General features: G+C 40.8%; 1 protein-coding gene across 10 annotated transcripts in view; it reads right to left on the bottom strand.

The window, feature by feature from the left end:
• Nucleotides 1-1,854: 1,854 nt before the first annotated feature.
• Rhot1 (ras homolog family member T1) overlaps nucleotides 1,855-20,030 on the bottom strand; it is a 59,298-nt gene continuing 41,122 nt past the window's right edge. For 2 of the 10 annotated variants that reach the window (NM_001163354.2, NM_001362869.1), the window contains 6 exons: nucleotides 19,424-19,554; nucleotides 18,636-18,719; nucleotides 16,676-16,795; nucleotides 14,900-15,102; nucleotides 13,805-13,900; nucleotides 1,855-4,020 (listed from right to left, as the gene is read on the bottom strand). In NM_001163354.2, the coding sequence (NP_001156826.1) occupies nucleotides 3,903-4,020; nucleotides 13,805-13,900; nucleotides 14,900-15,102; nucleotides 16,676-16,795; nucleotides 18,636-18,719; nucleotides 19,424-19,554 (752 nt within the window). In that variant the 3' untranslated portion in view covers nucleotides 1,855-3,902. Of the gene's footprint in view, nucleotides 4,021-5,374; nucleotides 5,519-12,125; nucleotides 12,249-13,804; nucleotides 13,901-14,899; nucleotides 15,103-16,675; nucleotides 16,796-18,635; nucleotides 18,720-19,423; nucleotides 19,555-20,030 lie in introns of all 10 variants that reach the window. The other 8 variants (NM_001163355.2, NM_001362870.1, XM_006533886.4 and 5 more) reach the window with 7 other exon arrangements.

Here is a 20,030-nt window from a genome sequence, read left to right as displayed (position 1 = left end):
AACCACATAGTGGCTCACGACCATTTGTAACAGAATCCAATACCCTCTTCTGGTGTGTCGGAAGACAGTGACAGTGTACTCATATACATAAAATAAGTAAAAAAAAGAATAAGCATGATAATAGAACTAGGCTATTGGTTGTCTTGTCTGCCTGCCTGCATGCCTGTCTGTACTGAAGACTGAGTTCAGGGCCTTACACATGCTAAGCACATGTTCTATTACTGAGGCATCCATCTGCTGGCACACATGTTTTTAACATTTGCACAAACACCTCTGAGAGTTCTCCCTTTGCACAAACACCTCTGAGAGTTCTCCCTTTACACAAACACCTCTGAGAGTTCTCCCTTTGCACAAACACCTCTGAGAGTTCTCCCTTTGCACAATCACCTCTGAGAGTTCTCCCTTTGCACAATCACCTCTGAGAGTTCTCCCTTTGCAGATTTGACCAAACCTGTATCAAAAACATTTTTTCAGAAAGTTGCAACAAAGTGTAATGTGACTTCTAACCTGCCACATGTTATAGGAATCCGTGTGTGGGCGCCCCCTGATGTCATCTCCAGCCCTCCGCAGACCTGTGCTCTCTAGAGCACTCACTGGAGCCGCTTGCATGCATCTCACCCATATGCTACGGGCTTTGGGTTAGTGTGACTCCATTTGTTCTGAATACATGCAGACATCTCTGCTTGTCATCGCTCCTGAGAAATTTTTATAGTTAACTATTTACATGCTTTCATACTGAAAAACACATTGTAAGCACTAGTCAGAATAAGCAGTCTGGAGATGAGTTAAAGTATAAAGGAGGTATGTGGGTTATATACAAATATTATATATACATCTAGCACACACATCACACACACACACACACATATACCTCAGCTTTGGTATTCATGCAAGGTCTTGGAAGCAACCATCCAAAGACACAAATAACTGTACATTTTAAAGAGGCTTTTATATTGACTCACACTACAATTCAGACAAAGTGGGGCAGAAAGCGAATCTCCCTTGCATTCTAAGGGCATGTTTAGAACAGTTTATGCTCTACCTTAGAGACTGCTTCTTCCGGCTGCTTTTATTGCAACACCCTCCTGCAGGCCAGGAGGCTCTCATTCCACTTAGGATTGGAAATTCAGTATACTCTCCTTTGGTGCCTTCCAGTCTGCTGACGTGCAAATGCACAAGAAGATGGCCGCAATCCCTCTGCTTTCATCTTGTAGGTCACTTCAGAATGGCCATGTGTTCCCTAACACCTAACACCACAGCTCACTCTTACTCTGGTACTCGCCTTTACCTACAACAGGGGAAATCTTCTGGTCAAGTGTGTTAGATGATGATGTAGGAGCTCAAAGAGCTCCCAGCCACTAAGGGAGAGGATGTGTCTGTGATTAAGACACAGAACAATAATCTTTCAGCGACAGTTCGCCTAAAAATGCCTTATTGCTCATTAAAGCATCGCAACAAATGGCCTCATAGTCGTCAATTTCTGAGACGATGCTATTGATGAGTGAGTGGGTTTCCTTTGATCCTTTAGTTATTAGCGCCCTCGTTTTTCTGAGTATTCTCAGAACTTTTAGAGCACACTGTCAAAGCCAGAAGACACCTCTTACTGTACTTTCCCAAACTAGTTCCTAAAGTGTAACACGAAGGGACACACCTACACAGCCACAGGCCGATGAGGAAGGCTGTGTCAGGACTGCCACTCACACCATTCAACTGACAGACACAGGCGGGCATCCAGGCTTCGCACTGTAGGTCAGACACCAAAAAAGACAAAAGGGGCCACTACCCTCTCTGACTTTGTGTGAACCAAAGGTATTTATCACAAAGTGAAAAGATTAGCCAGGCACAGTGGCATTTGCCTTTAAGACTTTAATCAGAGGTACATCTATAAATCCGAAGCCTTCTGGTCAACAAAGGGAGTTCAAGGCCAGTCAAAGTACATAAGTAAGACCCTGTCTCAAAAACCCCAAAACGAACGAAAAACAAGATTAAAAAAAAAAGTTTGAATATTAAACCCAGCACTTTCCACACACACTCACCCCACCTACCTTTAAGAACGGATTCTCTGAACTAGAACACAGCCATTAGTCTCCCTCTGCCTCCTGAGTGCTGGGATTAAAGGTGTGTGCCCGGCCACTTTCCACCTCTCCAGAAATTACTTTCTTTCCTGCTTCTCACAAACACAGCCATCTATTAGGCCTATTTATTTGAAACAATATTTTAGTTGGAGCAAAGAGAAATGCAGAAGGAAAGAAACAGTTGTCTTTGAAAAGTGTATAACTGAGATCAATTTATTTGATACATGGAAAATTCTCAGAAAACAATCAAAATTAAGGGCCAAAGATGGCTCAGCAGATAAAGGCATCTGTTTACCAAGCCTGATGTTCTAAGTTCTATCACCAAGACCCACACTGTACCAGAGAACTGACTCCTCTAACTCGACTCTGAGCGCCACACACAGGCCATGGCACACACTGGTCCACGTACACACAGATACAGAAAATAAAGACAAATGTAATAAAAATAATAATAAGGAAAATAAAAATGAGGTTCTCCACGTTTAATTTTTTTTCTTCAAATTTAGAATGAAAATGGGAAGAAGGAGGAGAGGGGAACAAGCAGGTGAACAGGTTTGTAACCAGCGAAGTCGTTACTGTTGCTAAGGAAGGGTGATCTTGTGTAAAATATCCTTCCAACAACAGAGGGAAGCGCCATCATGACAAGGAGTAGACGACCATGACAGAGTCAGAAGGGCAGGCAGGGCAGGCAGACCTCAGAGATCGCCGTCACAGCCCTCTAAGTAGATCTCCTACACACATCCTACAACTTCCTTCCTACCGAGTAGTACTTTTTTGTATAAAAATAATGTCTAAACTAAGAAAGGTAGAAACCAAAGGAGCACACTCACATCTGGACAGAGATATTTACCTCAGAAGACAAAAAACCTCAAGATCACAGTACACAGCAGTTATTTATTTAAATACTTGAAAAGGTCAATGATGGAAAAAATAGGTTTATTGTGAGAGTTTATATTCATTAGATTTATTTTACCATTAAAAAAGTGTTGCCTCTAGGTTATCCTGGCCAGATACAGAACACATCATGACACATGCAGCTACGGCAATAACTACACAGACACGGCCATTCGAGGACGGTTTCACTTCAGGTGGGAATTCAGCAGTGGTCAGGGCGGCTTCTTTATTGTAACTAAAAACATTGATAATATACAAACTGTTTTCCCCATTTGATTGAAAGGGCTATAAAATCCACACTCTGACAAAGAAGCAATGTGGTGACACAGGTAACCTCCGCCACCTGCTCCTGCCTCAGGCCCTCAGCCACATACTCAGCTCCACAACTTTCTAGGTTTCATGATGGCTTTGAAGCCGGCCTACCGCAAGTGACGGAAACAGAGTGGTTTTGGAAAGCTGACCTCGTCTCCTGTGTGATCTTAAAAATGGAGAGAAACGGCTACAGAAGCCGAAGGATTGTTCTGAGTCACCTTGAAATAAATACGTGATGCCTGAGTAAACACAATCTCTGGGTGACTGAAACCTAGCAGGGTGAGCCAAGTGAACACTAGAACACTACTGTAGAAATGCCTGGAAACACATTTCTGAAGTCAGTTCAGGAGACCGTATCTTGCTTGAATATGTACATTATTTACAAAATATTCCCTTTTGGCCTCTGAAATTTAGCCACTTATATTTGGCTCCTAAGATGTTTTCTTTCCACATGCCAGTCAATACTGCAGTCATTACTAGGAGTAAAATACTCTTATGCATGAATTACAAATATTAATAAAGTAACTCTGCATGTATAAATATCTCAATATTCTAGCAGAATTTAAAGCATTCAGAATGTACATAGAAGTATGTGTTTTGGTAGGCCGGTGCCTCCCTTAATCATCGCTGTTTCAGTAGTGCTCTGTACATAGCAAAGCCCACGACTGCAAAGACCGTAGCACCAAAGCTTGCGCGAAGCCAGAACGTTGAGCTCTTGAGGTCAGCTTGTGTCACGTGCCTGCAGTCAGAAAATACAATTAATATTGAAAACATTGTTAGTAGGAAAAAGTTACAGTACTCATCTAACTGTCCATCTGGGGGAAGTGTTAGCACACTTGTCAGGCTAACTGCATACAGTAGTGCTTCCCCAAAACCCTGGTCGATATAGCGAATACTACAAAACAGGCTTCAGGAGAGACAAATGTCTTACAGTTAGCGACTAGTCAGAAGCTAACACCTAAAATTTTCTATATTTTTGTCACGTGGGAAATGAAGTCAGATAAATCAGCTGAATATTTTTAATGTCACCATAGTCCTTCAAAATGAGAATTAGGCTAGAGTCTCCCATTTTCAGGGTCACATTCATTGTCTGTGAGGAAGACAGCTCTTCTGTCCTCAGGAATGAAAAGCTATCTTGTAAGCAGTTAATTGACAAGTGACAATACTGTCTCAAGAGCAATGGAATTAACCCCCTCTTAAAAAATTCCAAGGAAGAAGGGAAGATTGACCAGTTTGCATTAGTTTGGTCACTGCTAATTGAAAGAGAAAAAAACCCAAAAACTAAACCCAACAAACCTTGATGTTAGTCAGACAGGCAGTGGTAACGACAGCAAATGAAGGGCATGAGGTAATGTGATGATGCATCAAAAGATAACGGCACAAAAGAAGCCATATTATGCATGACAAGATCTGGGAGAGCCTGTGCCACAAACTGCGTTTGTGAGCATGTTCAGTTAGTGTAACACTGCTAAGCACCCTCAGGCGTCTCGAGTATGACAGCTTACCATGAACAGGACAGAGCTTAAAGCAATGATCTGAACACTGTATTTAAGTGGCAGTGAAGAGAGTTAGGCTGGGCTTTCAGATAAGGGGACACACAGAGGTGCTATGAGAACTTCCAGAATTAAGAGCTCAGTTTAGACAATCTTGGCTACTTTACAATTAGGCAAGCAAGAGTCAGATCATTAAAAGAAGAAGACACTGTCATATGCAAAGGAATTAAGAGCCAAGAGTTCAAATTGTACATAACTGCTTAACCTTAATCATAGCTATACAAGTTTGGATTAGTTCTCACAAATGCAATCTGCTCTTCCCTAGAAACCACTGCAACACAAGCCAGTGCTCTGTGCTCTTCACACAGGCAAACACCACATGCACTCCACAGCTCAGCTCATCCCCCCCAAGTCTCTTTTCCCACAGTTATGTTTTACACAGCAAAGGATATCACAGTTCATTCTACATGCTAAGTTAGTTCTTCTAGCAGGCATTGTTTTTACTTCTTAAAAGGTTAGGGAAGAGAATGTTTAGACCTCGGTTTTGTCTAGCTGGGAAGACTCTAACAAGGCCAGCCCACTGCTGGTGGGGAATGTTACCTGTCATCAAGAAAAAGCTGACCGTGAGATGACTCCATGAAGATGGAATCTTCTACGGAGCTGACGGCGTGCACCTGGTGAGTAATACTGCCTTCGTCGTCTGCTAACAGCATGGCACCCCACTCAGCTACCCGGGCTTTTAACCTTCCATACACATGCACACAGTTCACAGCAGAGATGTTATTGAAATAACATCTTTCAATTTAACATCCTACATATATTTTGGGTTGCTTTTCTATCAGATTGAATCTTATGCTTTCTATATTTAAAAATCTATGTATTACATAGATAACTGCTGAGTTAAAAACAATCTCTAGCCGGGCAGTGGTGGCGCACGCCTTTAATCCCAGCACTTGGGAGGCAGAGGCAGGCGGATTTGAGTTCGAGGCCAGCCTGGTCTACAGAGTGAGTTCCAGGACAGCCAGGGCTACACAGAGAAACCCTGTCTCATAAACCCAAGTTTTAAAAAAAAAAGAAAAAAAGAAAAGAAAAAAAAAGAATGCTTCCTCAAGCAGTAAAAACCCAAGTTTACAGATGATTTGGATACACAGGAAATGCTCCATAATCTCTACGCTGACTAGGGATGCTCAAAGAACAAATCAGACAAACTACCTCATCATATTCTTCAATATACAAACTAAATGGAAAATAACCTGAAGTCCTAAGCAGGAGCAGCTGACTGAGAATCTGTAACACAAGCTTTTGAGTTACTTTAAATTTAACTATATGGTGTTTTTCCCCAGTAACAAAATTTACAGTGTTGGAAATGAAAGCAAAGCTCAGATGACCTTCTCGTGTGGGTGGTCAATAGGAATGGACCCAGAGGCCCCTGGGTTTGAATGCTCGGCTTAGGAAGTGACACTATTAGGAGGTATAGATGAAGTGTGTCACCGGTGGGATTTGAGGTCTCATATATGCTCAAGTCCAGCCAGTATGATACAATCTCCTTCTGCTGCCCTCAGATCAAGATACAGAACTCTCAGCTCTTCCAACACCAAGTATGTTTGCATAATACCATGCTTTTCACCATGATGATAATGGACTAGACTGTAAGCCAGCCCCAAATTAAATGTTTTCCTTTATAAGAGTTGCCTTGGTCATGGTGTCTCTTCACAGTGATAAAACCCTAAGACAGAAGCTGGTACCTGGAGTGTGGTATTACTGTGATAGGTGTGACCATGCTTTTGTTTAGAGAAATGTGGATTTTGGGTCTTTGATTTAGGAAAGCAGTGGAATGCTTTGAGCACTGCTCAATGGGCCATCCTGGTAGCACAAGACAGTGGTACTGATGATGATCTGCACTGTGGGGGCCTGGCTCAAGAGGTTTCAGAGGAGAAGAATTTTACTATGTTGCCTAGAGAGGGTTCTTATGATATTTTAGTGAAGAATGTGGCTGCTTTTTGCCCTAGTCTGAAGAGTCTGCCTGAGGACAAGGTGAAGAGATTTAGATTAATTGCATTAACAAAAGAAATCTCAAAACAGCCTAGTGCAGACTCTGTTACGTGGTTACTACTGTCCACTCTTACAGAAAGTGTTTTGATGAAAAAGAGCACACTAAGCAAGGGAAAATACAAACTGTGAAGAGTGGCACCAAAAGTGAGAGGGGCTAAATCATAGGATTCAAGATGATAAACGGATGGGAGTGGTGACTCACAGAAGACCACACCCAGCTGAGCCTCCATCCTGTGAAAAGCAACTAGAGAGCAGCTAGAGCTCAGGTGTGATAGTATACATACTCCTTTAGTGCAGTGATCAGGACAGAGGCACCGCAGCTCTCAAGTTCAAAGTCAGAGCAAGGTCTGACTCTACAAGTTCCAGGACAGCCAAGCCTAGGCAGTGAAGGAAACCACTGGAAACAGAAAGCAAGCTGGTATAGATGTAATAGAACAAGGGTGCCATGTTCTAGCCCTAGCAAGCAGCATAACTTGGCAGCTTCAGACGTGTGGCTCTTCTGGCTTTAGAGTCAAGATAGAAGAAAGGGGTTATGAAATCTCCCTCAATGACTAAGGAAAGCCACTGAAGCCAGGCATGTGTCAGGGGTGTCCTTGCATGGAGGCCCAGAGAGGCCATTGTGCAAAGGTGAAGCCTGGATTGTCATAGAGACCCCCAAGAGGTTAGAGATGCCAGAGCTGTTGGATACCTGCTGAGGAAAGTTGTTACCAGGGTGTGAAACCAACCCTAGAGAAAGAAATGTTTTGCAATCAACAAAGCTGAAAGGAGTTGGAGATCTGAAGATACATCTGACATGGAGATGCAGAGTTTGATGTCTGTCTGTTAGTTTTCAGGTTTTGCTTTGATCCAGTGAGGAAATACTGGATCCCTTCCCTATGTTTTTGAATGGTACTGTATGTTCTGTGCCATTATATATTGGAAGTATGTGATCTGATGTTTTGACTTTGATTTTTAGGGCATTACATTTAACAGATTGCATGAGACCTTGAACTTTGGACGTTTAAATATTGTTGAGACTATGACAGACTATGGGAACTTTTGAAGTAGGACTAAATGCATTTTGCATTATGGTATGGCTACAAGTGTATGGGGGCAGGGAGTACAATATGATTGAATATGACGGGGGCAGGGCAGGTTTGAATAGAATTGTCCCCTACCTCCCACCCTCAATTCTAAAGAGTAGAAATAGAAATAGAAATAGAAATAGAAATAGAAATAGAGTAGACTAGACTAGACTAGAATAGAGTCGTGTATTTGAATTCTTGGCTAATAGGGAGTGGTATACTATAAGGTATGGCCTTGTTGGAGGAAGTGTGTCACTGTGGAAGTGAGCTTCAAGGTTTCATATACGCTCAAGTTTGGCCAATGTGATAAGTCTCTGTCTGCTGCCTTTGGGTCAATATGTAGACCTCTCAGCTTCTCCAGCACCATGTCTGCCTGCAAACTGCTGTGCTTCCCTCCATGATAAGAGACTAAACCTCTGAAACTGTAAGCCCGCCCCAATTAAAGGTTCTTTATCAGAGTTGCTATGTTCATGATGTCTCTTCCCAGCAATAAAACCCTAAGACAAAATTATGAAACTATTCAGATATGAAATAAGGGTTCTAGGTGGCCCTTGCTGTCCGGGAACTCACACAGTTCCTGCTGTCTCTGCCTCTGGGGTGCTGCTGGGTTGAAGCATGCTTGCTTTCTTGCATGTGTGCATGCCCTCCTCAGGTAATGAGGCTCAGCTAACAGTCCATCAACGACTTTTAATTAAGTACCAGTTCTTTATTAACAGTATTAATTAAGATATGCTTAGCACGGCAACCAGTAGTGACCAACCACCAACTACTGTCAAAACCGGAGAAAACAGAAGTCTCCATTCTCCTCAATACCCAAATACGTTTCCTTGGGTGACTAGTCAACTGTGGGGTGAGGAACGGAGACACTGTCATCCCCTGGGGTCCTCCTTTCTCTGCTGTGCTTGTTTGGGACAGGCTCTTGAACATGTGGTAATCTAAGCACTGCACCAGGCTCTGTCTGCCTCCATTTTCAAGGGACTACCTTAAAACTAAGACTGCAAAATGGTGGCTTGTACACACATACTTTGTTCTGGTAATTTCTAAAGTCTTTATTTAAAATATGATTTTATTTATTATATGTAAGTATACTGTAGCTGTCTTCAGACACTATTTCTCCTCTCTCTAGCCCCGCTCACTCAGGCCCAAAGATTTATTTATTTATTATATGTTAGTCATCTTCAGACACCCCAGAAGGGGGCATCAGATCAGATCTCATTACGGATGGTTGTGAGCCACCATGTGGTTGTTGGGATTTGAACTCAAGATCTTCGGAAGAGTAGTCAGTGCTCTTAACCGTTGAGCCATCTCTCCAACCCCTTTAAAGTCTTTAATGCATATCTGTCAATTACCAGAAGATTTCACATCAAATTTTGTTTTTTGGTGGGTTTTTGTTTGTTGAGACAAGGTGTGTAGCCCTGGCTATCCTGGAAGCCTGTAGCTCAGGCTGGCCTGGAACTCAGAGATCCACTTGCTTCTGCCTGGACTAAAGGAGTGTGCCACCACAGGGCCTCATTCTAGCACATTAGAACAACTTCTGTGGTACAAGCACATAGTGATTCTCCTGCCTCAGTTTCTCTCTCTAATGTGGGGATTAGAAGTGTGAGTAGTAGCATGTCAAGCTCATGTCACATAAAACTTCTGATTTGTAGTGTTTTGTAGAATCAGAGAGCCAGGCAGCAGCGGTCCTCCCCGGCACAGGATAGAGCAGAACAGTGAGTGCCTCCTGCAGAGGCCTCTTCCAGCCTCTCTCTCCTCACACCTGGGCACTTCATCCGCCCACCCCCTCACCTACAATTCTAGATCCTCTGGGAACTGAGTTTGGGCCTCCACTCACCCACACTGCTTTCCTACCTGCTATAACCTAGAAGAAGTCTGAAGGACTGCTGTGTTGATGAGGAAGAGTGGCTGTAAGCTGTTCTAAAGGACAGAGCTAAAACTAAGAGAGGAAAGCTACAGGAAAAACATCTTACCTAAGAAATTAAGAGCAAATGCAAAACTTCTCTCCAAAACAGAAAGCTGTAAACAAATAGCTACTCTCAAGAAGGCATTCAGAGAGAGCCATTCTCATGGTAGTAGCCAGATGAATTTCAGAATCTTCCAACTCTTAAAACCCAACACCAGCTGACACCATTGCATACACTAGCAAGATTTTGCTGAAAGGACCCAGATATAGCTGTCTCTTGTGAGACTATGCTGGGGCCTAGCAAACACAGAAGTGGATGCTCACAGTCAGCTATTGGATGGATCACAGGGCCCCCAATGGAGGAGCTAGAGAAAGTAGCCAAGGAGCTAAAGGGATCTGCAACCCTATAGGTGGAACAACAATATGAACTAAGCCATGTACCCCCCAGAGCTTGTGTCTCTAGCTGCGTATGTATCAGAAGATGGCCTTGTTGGCTATCAGTGGAAAGAGAGGCCCATTGGTCATGCAAACTTTATCTGCCTCAGTACAGGGGAACGCCAGGGCCAAGAAGTGGGAGTGGGTGGGGGAGCGTGGGGGGGACTTTTGGGATAGCATTGGAAATGTAAATGAAATAAATACCTAAAAAAAAAAACAAAAAAACAAAAAAATAGAGCTTGGTTTGTTTGGTTTAAACTAGCCTTACACTCTTGCCACTCACCATGGGGGAGTCTGTCTCATTACCAGATACTCTGAAAAGACAGGCAGAACTTTACTACCGAGGAGCAAGGTAATCCCCTTAAAGCAGTACTTTTTTTTTTTTTTTTTAAAGATTTATTTATTACATGTAAGTACACTGTAGCTGTCTTCAGACACACCAGAAGAGGGCATCAGATCTCGTTGCAGATGGTTGTGAACCACCATGTGGTTGCTGGGATTTGAACTCTGGACCTTCGGAAGAGCAGTCGGGTGCTCTTACCCACTGAGCCATCTCACCAGCCCTTAAAGCAGTACTTAAACAGGCCACATTCTTATTCTTGAGCTGTTACTGCTCAAAGCATCACTAAAACACTTGGAGAATACCTTTAAAACTCTTGGCAAACAGTCAGCATCTCATGGGCTCAGCTCCTACATTGGTGGTGGCCACATACCAGATTATTTAATCCAGTTAGAGTCTAGCCAGGATATAGATGCAGCTAGAGTAGTCAAGGATGGGCCAAGTAGCTAAGCCATTTTTAACTAAATCTATTATTAGCTTGATCATATGTTTAATCAAGTCTAGCTCTTAACTGTATTTAGATGATTAAGAAACCAAATTCATCCTTAGACGTATCCTTGATATAAAATATAAACTTATACTACATAGGTTTTAAATTTAAAAACATTTAAAAGGGTAGCATGGTAAGGAGAAGAATGAAAGCTCAATGCTTTGAGAGAATAAATGCATCGTTTCCCCATTTCATTTTTGAGAGAATACCTTACTTTCTAGGGCTATGTCATAGATCAGCTCACTGAGTATGACTTCAGTAAGTAAGCTGCTTATTTGGAATAGATAGGGTTAATTAACTTGGGGAGGAGGCTTAGAATCCAGCACTACAGCTCTTTTTTCTGTTCCATACTCCTTAAGACCTTTAGAGCCCCAAGTGACTCAATAGCTAAGGGTTCTTTATAACATGTGAGTTTAGTTGTCAGCGACAACCCCCACCCCACCCCTTGAAAAAGTAATTGGGGATCGTTTAATAAATTTGATTTTTTTTCCTAAAAAAGAAAAACAAAAAAAACCTTTAAAGTTGATTATTAGTCTCGTTTCTAGAAGCCATGTTCTTTCAAGTAAACACTCAAGGTGCTTTTTTTTTTTTTCCCAAAAGGAATTCTAGAATTATAAATGGTTTCAAGAAAACAATATAATCCATATTAGTATGGTCTGCATATGGTATGTCATAGGAACATGAACTAAATACAGTACAGTGCTTTTGATTTTGGATTGACATGTCTTTTCCTTACTACAAAAGTCCTTCTAATCTACAACTCACACCCAAAAGACTATAATATCCATGTACATATTATGTCCTAAAATGGAACAGATAACTACTTTCGGAATGAAAAATACTGAAATCTTGTTTTATAGTTCCCCAAATAGACCTATTAATTAAAAAACATTATTAATGATGATTCCCAAACTAAACATTGCCACCACATTGAGACTTTCAGTGGGAGTTAGTGGGGGTCAGCTGGCTTTTGCTTTTGTAGTGAGTAGCTCTATCATAAATAGTTATCCACGTTTTCTTTTGTATTTTAACAGAATGCCTGGTACCCAGTAAATAAAGTTAAGAACCTGTTAAGAACTGCAGTGAAGATTTTGTTCTTTACAGATTGCAGCAAGTCTGAGTTGAGGAAGTTCTGACAGATGCAAAATGTACACCTGTTGCAGGTGCACATGCAGCGTAACCGGGCATGGCTGTGAACACACAGAAGGACAGGGTTGAGTTCTCACTTCTAAACACGGCACAAGCCGAGGGTGCCAGCTTAAAAAATAGGCATAAGCAACATTGTTTGTAGAAAGGAGAAGGACAGTGTGGGGCATGCTAAAGTTGTGCAGAATTCCACATTTGCTGAAAACACAGTAAGCAGGAACAGTTCTTCCTTCCTCCCTGGAGAAAATCTAGGGAATATTAGCTAACACTTAAAAAAAACTGGAGGGGGGAGTGGAATCATCATTAGATGAGATTTAGTGGAATACATATGCACAGCAATAGATGGCACCCTCAACTAAATTAATAAAAATAAAACTTGAGTAAGGCATAGCACCAACTGAAAGGACAGGTTTGCTAGCATTTGAGTAAGCGCTCCCTCGTCTTCCTCCTCCCTCAGCATACACACATGCCTGAAAACCAGGAAGGAGAAGGTGACAAACGTACAAAAGCCAACCCTACGAAGATATGAACTGCATCGTCTTTAATTCACCAAGCACCCTGGCTCCCAAAGGAAACCAGAGTGCTTCATAAATATGTACTAGAAGAAATGCAGAGTCAATTTCATCAGCTACAAAACAGTAGCTATAAGTATGACGGATGACACTCTGGTAAGGATGCAAATATCTACAGTAAGCCAATTGAATCACTTATGAAATTGAAGGGCTGACTCCTTTCTGGTTGAGTGGAGTTTCACTGGTTAGTGCAGGCACATGGGGTAACCCACTTCACCTAAGCCCTGTCTAGAATGCAGGGGCCTTCAATGACTGTTCAGTGGTCAGACAAACAAAGCCATCACACCATCCTTGACAAGGTATTGACTGGCGCAGAACCCACTGAGAAGAGCACCATTGGATGAATTAATGCCATCACTTCCTGGGACATCTGATTATTTTCAAAGGCTTCTCAGTCAAAGGACTTGGTTTAGCTTGTGAGAGCTGATGAGACCACAGCATGCAGTGGCATGGTTGTGACCATTAGCAGTACCCAAAAGTGCCTAACTCACAATATGAAGAAAAACAAGAATCAATTTTGAGAATTAATGTTCAAGACATTTCTTTTTAAAATCTGGCTTGTGGTGAGGAATTGTATGTCTGCTACTAAGACACTGCCAGCTGTCATACTGAAATCCATCCGTGATTTTATAAACTCGATCTGACTCTTCTATATACACATGGCTCCACCCACCAAAAAGGAGAGATGCAAAGTATGCTGAGCAACAGGGAGATGCTTCATGAGAAGTGGTTGTAACTGGTTACATAGAAGTGTCCATATATGTACATTTATCATATATACACACACACACACACACAAGTTAGCACGGGTGCTTCAGAGATGCAGCTCTAGGCACACCTGCAGCTACCTATGCAGCTGGAGAAGTACTGACACTGCAGGGAGGGCACTGAGTTACAGCTAGGCAGGGGGTCTGACCAAGCAGTGCGTTTCTAGATAGAACTAAATATTAACAGCAACCAAGAGGATTTGGCCACCCTATAAGAAATGTAAACAAATCCCACAGAATCATAAAGAAAAAGTAACTTACAAAGCAGTTTTTAGAAAGACCCAGATTTTTCTCAAATTCTCTATTCTATCAGTGCTGCCCATGTCTCGGGAGAGGCTGCCTCTGTAATGATCCTCTCTGCAGATAACATACATGAGAGTCTTAAAGCAAAGGTAAAACAAGGGTTTTTAAATCTTATATTAAAAAGCAAAGGTTTGCTGGTTTTTTTCCCAAGTATTAAATAGAACAACAATATACTATGACTTCAAAGATCTGTACAATTAACACCTTTTTGGAAAGCATTAGTCTTTGTTTATAATAATGTTCAATTATTATTATTGTATTTGAATATTGTATTGATTATACTCTATTCTAGTTTTCATGAGAAAAATGACTTAAAGACTGACAAGAGAAATAAACAGAGTATGCTCTAAACTCCTGAGAAACGCACTGCCTGAGAAGCTGCTTCTGTTACAAAATAGAATTTAAACAAAAACACTACGTGAGTTGGATGTCATTAAGATCATGCAATTTTAAGGCAGTTAGTAAACTATGAAGATAGCCATAGTTATATGCTTGCATATATATGCATGTATAGATATAATAAATGTACATGAATTTATGGCTATAACAATGCAAAATCTTTACATAATGGACATTGCACCTGTAACTTTTTACAGCACTTTAAAAAGGCAAATCCTGAATTCAAACATAAAATTTAAGCTCAAAAGACTAGAATTCAGCACACACCAAAGGTCAATTATCAACATAAAAATTTAAAAAAGAAATTGTGTTCATATGGAAAATGCCTTATAAGAATAAAGCAACATGATGTCAGCTTCATTTTATCAGACAGGATTGCTGTCCGATGCGTGGTGGGATCTGTGCTTTACCATCATCCTAGTCTGTTAGGACAGCTATGGCTCGATCAAAACCATACAAGTACTCTGGAAACAATGCTCATATCATTTATGACACTCAAGCCAAATTTGCAGTTGCTCAAATTTAGCCCTTCTCATTACAAAGTTTCTTTCTGTTGCTGAACAATTTTTATGTGACAAAGATGCCGCATGGCAAATGGCATGCAATGTTACTATGACCCATGCAACGTGAAAATGAAGACAGAGCAGTACTTACGGGTACATGGCCATTGTTGTCAACTTAACAAAGATATCCTTACTGGGGGCATCAGCAGTATTGCAAGTGAAGGCTTGAGGTGGAGGCATTTTGTGTTTCCTGCAGAAATCAGTAGGTGAGATGCTATGTTCCTGTTTGACTTCATGCAGGTCTGACTTTGCAGCTACAATCAAGCAGGGAATTCTGCTGTCCATAAAATGTTGCTATGGAATAAAAAAATAAAATCAAATATTGATGGCAAATTCCAAAATTACTATATAATGATGTAAATGAGAACACCTCCCCACACAAGCAAAGCAACGACATTCCAAATGGAGAAAATGAGAAGCAAAGTTTGGTAGTGCTAGGTCAGTCTCCTGTCCCCAGGCCTGACCAAGCCTGCTTTTCTTGTAGGTAACAAAACCCTAATTCTGAAGAGACACTATAATTTTTTTTAAATATTTGTTTATTTATTTCATGTATATGGGTACACTGTCACTGTCTCCAGACACAACAGAAGAGTGTGTGCATTGGATCCCATTACAGGTGGTTCTGAGCCACCATGTGGTTGCTGGGATTTGAACTCAGGACCTCTGGAAGAGCAGTCAGTGCTCTTAACCGCTGAGCTATCTCTCCAGCCCCAATAGCTGTAATTTCTTTTTTTTTTTTTTTTTAAAGATTTATTTACTTATTATTTATTTATTATATGTAAGTACACTGTAGCTGTCTTCAGACACTCCAGAAGAGGACATCAGATCTCATTACGGGTGGTTGTGAGCCACCATGTGGTTGCTGGGATTTGAACTTTGGACCTTCGGAAGAGCAGTCGGGTGCTCTTACCCACTGAGCCATCTCACCAGCCCCAATAGCTGTAATTTCTAACAGTTAAAATATGTGCCTATCTTCTATAATAAAAAGTATCACTTTCATTATATTGCCTCTAATGTTTTAACATATACATTTATATTTATACAACTACAATTATGCTGGATACAACATTTAAAAATATAAGGCTATATCATCTCTGTACTTCAGAATCTAAACTATTGCTTTCAGCATTTGCTTATTGTCTTACTAGATATTGATCTTTTTTAGAAAACTGTTCTTCAACTGTTAGATGCCTGAATTTTCTGAGAGTTTTTTGTTGTTGTTGTTGGGTTTTTTTTTGTTTGTTTGGGTTTTTTTTTGTTTTTTCGTGACAGGGTTTCTCTGTGTAGCCCTGGCTGTCCTGGAACTCACTCTGTAGACCAGGCTGGCCTCAAACTCAGAAATCTGCCTGCCTCTGCCTCCTGAGTGCTGGGATTAAAGGCGAGCGGCACCATGCTGGGCTGAGTTTTTGATATTAAAAACAATGCTACAATAAATCTTTCTGTAGCTATCGCTTTTTCCTCCTATTGCTCTTATTAATAAAGTGAATGCTACTCCTTGCAAGCCCCAGTTCATTCCCTTCTCTGGCTGCCATTCTTTGGGTAACTGGCACTATATATGCTCTATTTCCACTCTAACAGCCAAGAAGGTCTTCCAGTAATGCAAAGTGACACGTACATAAGAACACGCTACTGCTCTGACTGGGGCTCAGTTAGTGTGGAATGAAATTAGGAGTTTCAGAGATAGGGTACATAGCTGCATATATATATATATATATATGTACGCTGTTGGTTTTAGATTTTTAGATGCATATATTTTGAAAACAACTCTGCAGTCTATTTTCTTTTACTTTCTGACTAGGAAACACCACACTGGAGATCATTTAAACTGTATACAAAGTTATAATTAGTCATGGGCATAAGAACAAACCTTAAAAATCCTGGCACAGTATTCAAAGGATTTGGGATTGGTGACATCATATACCAGGCATACAACATCACAAATGGTCTCAGCCTCAGTTAGAAATTCCGACTCTGAGATATCGTGCAGCTTGTAAGATAAAAAGATTATGGGAAACCAAGAATGGTGATATTTATATAAAAGTAACTTGACAAATTATGTCCAAAACACAAACAATGATTTACAAAGAACATAAGAATATTAATAGTCAGCAATGTCTACTAAGTACAAATATTTAACACTATACAAGACAAACAATATTCAATAAAAAACCATAAAACCCTTATCAGACAGAGTAAAATATAACATCATAAAATATCTAACATTTGTTCAATGTGATTAACTGAGAAACTATTTCTGAGAAAAATAAAGTATGGATTTTTTTGTTTTGTTTTCGATTTTTGAGACAGGGTTTCTCTGTGTAGTCCTGGCTGTCCTGGAACTTGCTCCGTTCCAGGCTGGCCTCAAACTCACAGAGATCCACTTGCCTCTGCCTCCCAAGTGCTGGAATTAACAGTGTAAGCCACCACTGCCCTGTTGGTTAGAAATTTTGTCTTATGAGAAAGCACCTTCCTGAAGTCACAGAGGTAATCTATTTTGAACCAAGTCTGAAATGGAATTCACAGCATCCAAGAAAAGCACAGAACCTTTATACTATAATTCGCTGATATGTTTTCCCCTTTTCATATTCATGTATATTTCCATACTCCTCCCTGATGAACATATAAACTTGATCAGATTACAGATAAACTACCAAGCACCAGCACTGGCTTCATACTATTTGCTAGCCAATGACATTAGAATTTAAAAATAATATTTTGAAGCAATTAGTTTGTTTGTCTTTATTTTGGTTTTTCATGACAGGGCCTCTCTGTGTAGTTCTGGCTGTCCTGGAACTCACTCTGTAGACCAGGCTGGCCTTGAACTCAGAAATCCACCTGCCTCTGCCTCCCAAGTGCTGGGATTAAAGGCGTGCGCCACCACTGCCTGGCGTGGTTTTTTTTTTTTTTTTTTTTTTTATTAGCTCAGAAGGCACATGTGTGCTGCATGTGTGTGAAGGTCAGAGAATACCTCTGTGAAGCTGGTTTTCCCCTCCATCTTTATGTAGGTTCACAGATCAAATCAGACCTTAGGTTTTGTGGCAAGTACTGATGCCATTTCATTAACAGTGACTTAAAAAACAAAAACAAAAACAAAAACAAAAAAACACTCAGGAGGCAAATGCAGGTGGATCTCTCTGAGCTTGAGGCCAGTCTGGTCTACAAAGTGAGTTCCAGGCCAGCCAATGTTACAAAGTGAGCCCCCATTTATATGTTTAAAAAAAAAAAAAAAGAAGAGAAAGATGTGTTTGTGTGCGTGTATATATACACTTGTGACAGAGAGAAAGAGAGAAAGAGAAAGAGAGAGAGAGACTGACTGTGAATGTGAACTGCCTGATGTGGGTGGGTGCTGGGACTCTAACTTGAATCCTCTGCAGGAGCAGTACAACAGTACTAGCCCTCCAACAGTACATTTCTTTTCTTTTTAAATATTTTACCTATTTATATATAAAATGTATATGAGGACACTGTAGCTGTCTTCAGACACACCAGAAGAGGGCATTGGGTCCCATTACAGATGGTTTGTGAGCCACCATGTTGATGCTGGGAAGTGAACTCAGGACTTCTGGAAGAACAGCCATTGCTCTTAACCACTAAGCCATCTCTCAGCCCCCTGTCTGGGTTTCTTATTATGGGGTAGCTAATATACAATTAGGTGCACAAACAGACTAATCACACAGAATCAGTGGAGTTAACATTCCAAAGAGTAAACCAAGTGAAAGGTAACACCCGCATTCAGCATAACTGCCATGAAATGAAAGCTAGTTTGTTTTAAACTAATTTAACAAGGTACGCAATGCTTTAAGTCTTTGTATCATAGAAGATCTTACCAACAAGTATTTCTCTTGTCCATATACATAGACAGTGTTAATTGCATAATAGGACTTATGATCATCACGAATTTTCTTCTGCCTCTAAAAACAAAACCAAAAATCTAAATGTTTATAATAAAATATTAAAGTAACTTCTTTTCATCAGCACATACCTTAGTTCACGTGTTGGTGTTATACACAAAAAGGCATTCATCCCTCTCTCTATTGCTATTTATCAGTAAAAACAGGATACTGCTTTTCTATCCTTAGTTCTGAGGATATTAGGCTAAAGGTTTATTTCTTTTGCATAAAGTAAAAGCAGTATCTGAAGAGGAAGTAGAGGATTAGTGAGCAGATATTCTGGAGCCATCTGCTGGCAATTCTCATAGTCCAGAACCATCTGTAAACAGTATTAGTCTTCTTAGTCAAGGGAATAGGGCAGAACTAAGTCTCAGCACTCTTGATTTGATACATGAACTTCATGCCACAGCCAGACTACAGAATCTAAACTTTAACAATAGGTAGACCCAGGACTTGGAGTCTGAGACCAGCCTTGGATCTGCAGCCAGTCCCAGGCCAGCCTGAGGTACTTACTGAGACTCTGTTTTAACACAGAACCACCAATCCGGTTAATATCTATCTTGCTTCACTGGTGTTATCTTTTGGAAAATCAGTGTTTAGATAGGGATTAAATGACTGTACATCATGACTTCTAATAACTACCTGAAAAAAATAATGCCTATGAAATGTTTGAAAACATTACTATAAATGTTTGTTAGAAGACATTACATTCTGATAATCCTCACCATTAGGTTTCTTCCAAGGAGAGACTGAAGAACTCCAGTTTTCCCACAGCCTTTCACTCCAATTACATTACACCTGAACACATTTCTCTGAGTCTGTTTTTTCTGCAGGTCAATCTTTTTATCCCTTGTTACTAAAGAGAAAAACAAACAACAGGAACATGTACCACGAAGGCTTACTCACTATACTTCCATTCCATCATCTATAAAATTGGGTATTGCTTCATCTCACTTTTAGGAAGTGTCTGATTTACAAGCTGGGCGGTAGTGGTGCTCACCTCTAATCCCAGCACATGGGAGGCAAAGGCAGGTGGATCTCTGACTTAGTTCCAGTACAGCCAGAGTTCCAGTACACTGAGAAACTCTTTCTCAAAAACAAAAACAAAACCAAAACCCAACCAAACAAAAGAAAACAAAACAAAACTGTGCAATCAGCACAACGAGGTACCATATCTGTCTTTCTTTTGGGGAGTAGGGTGGAGAGTTTCTGAGGCGGGATTTCCTGTCACCTAGACTGGCCTCCACTCTCTACTAGCTGACGATGACCTCGTTCTCACTTTCATCACTGGAGCACTGGGGAGCAGCAGGACAGGAGCAAAAGCTCTATCCC

This window comes from Mus musculus, chromosome 11, assembly GCF_000001635.26.
Source record: "Mus musculus strain C57BL/6J chromosome 11, GRCm38.p6 C57BL/6J".
Classification (NCBI taxonomy): Eukaryota; Metazoa; Chordata; class Mammalia; order Rodentia; family Muridae; genus Mus; species Mus musculus.
This window is presented reverse-complemented; position numbering and strand designations above follow the sequence as displayed.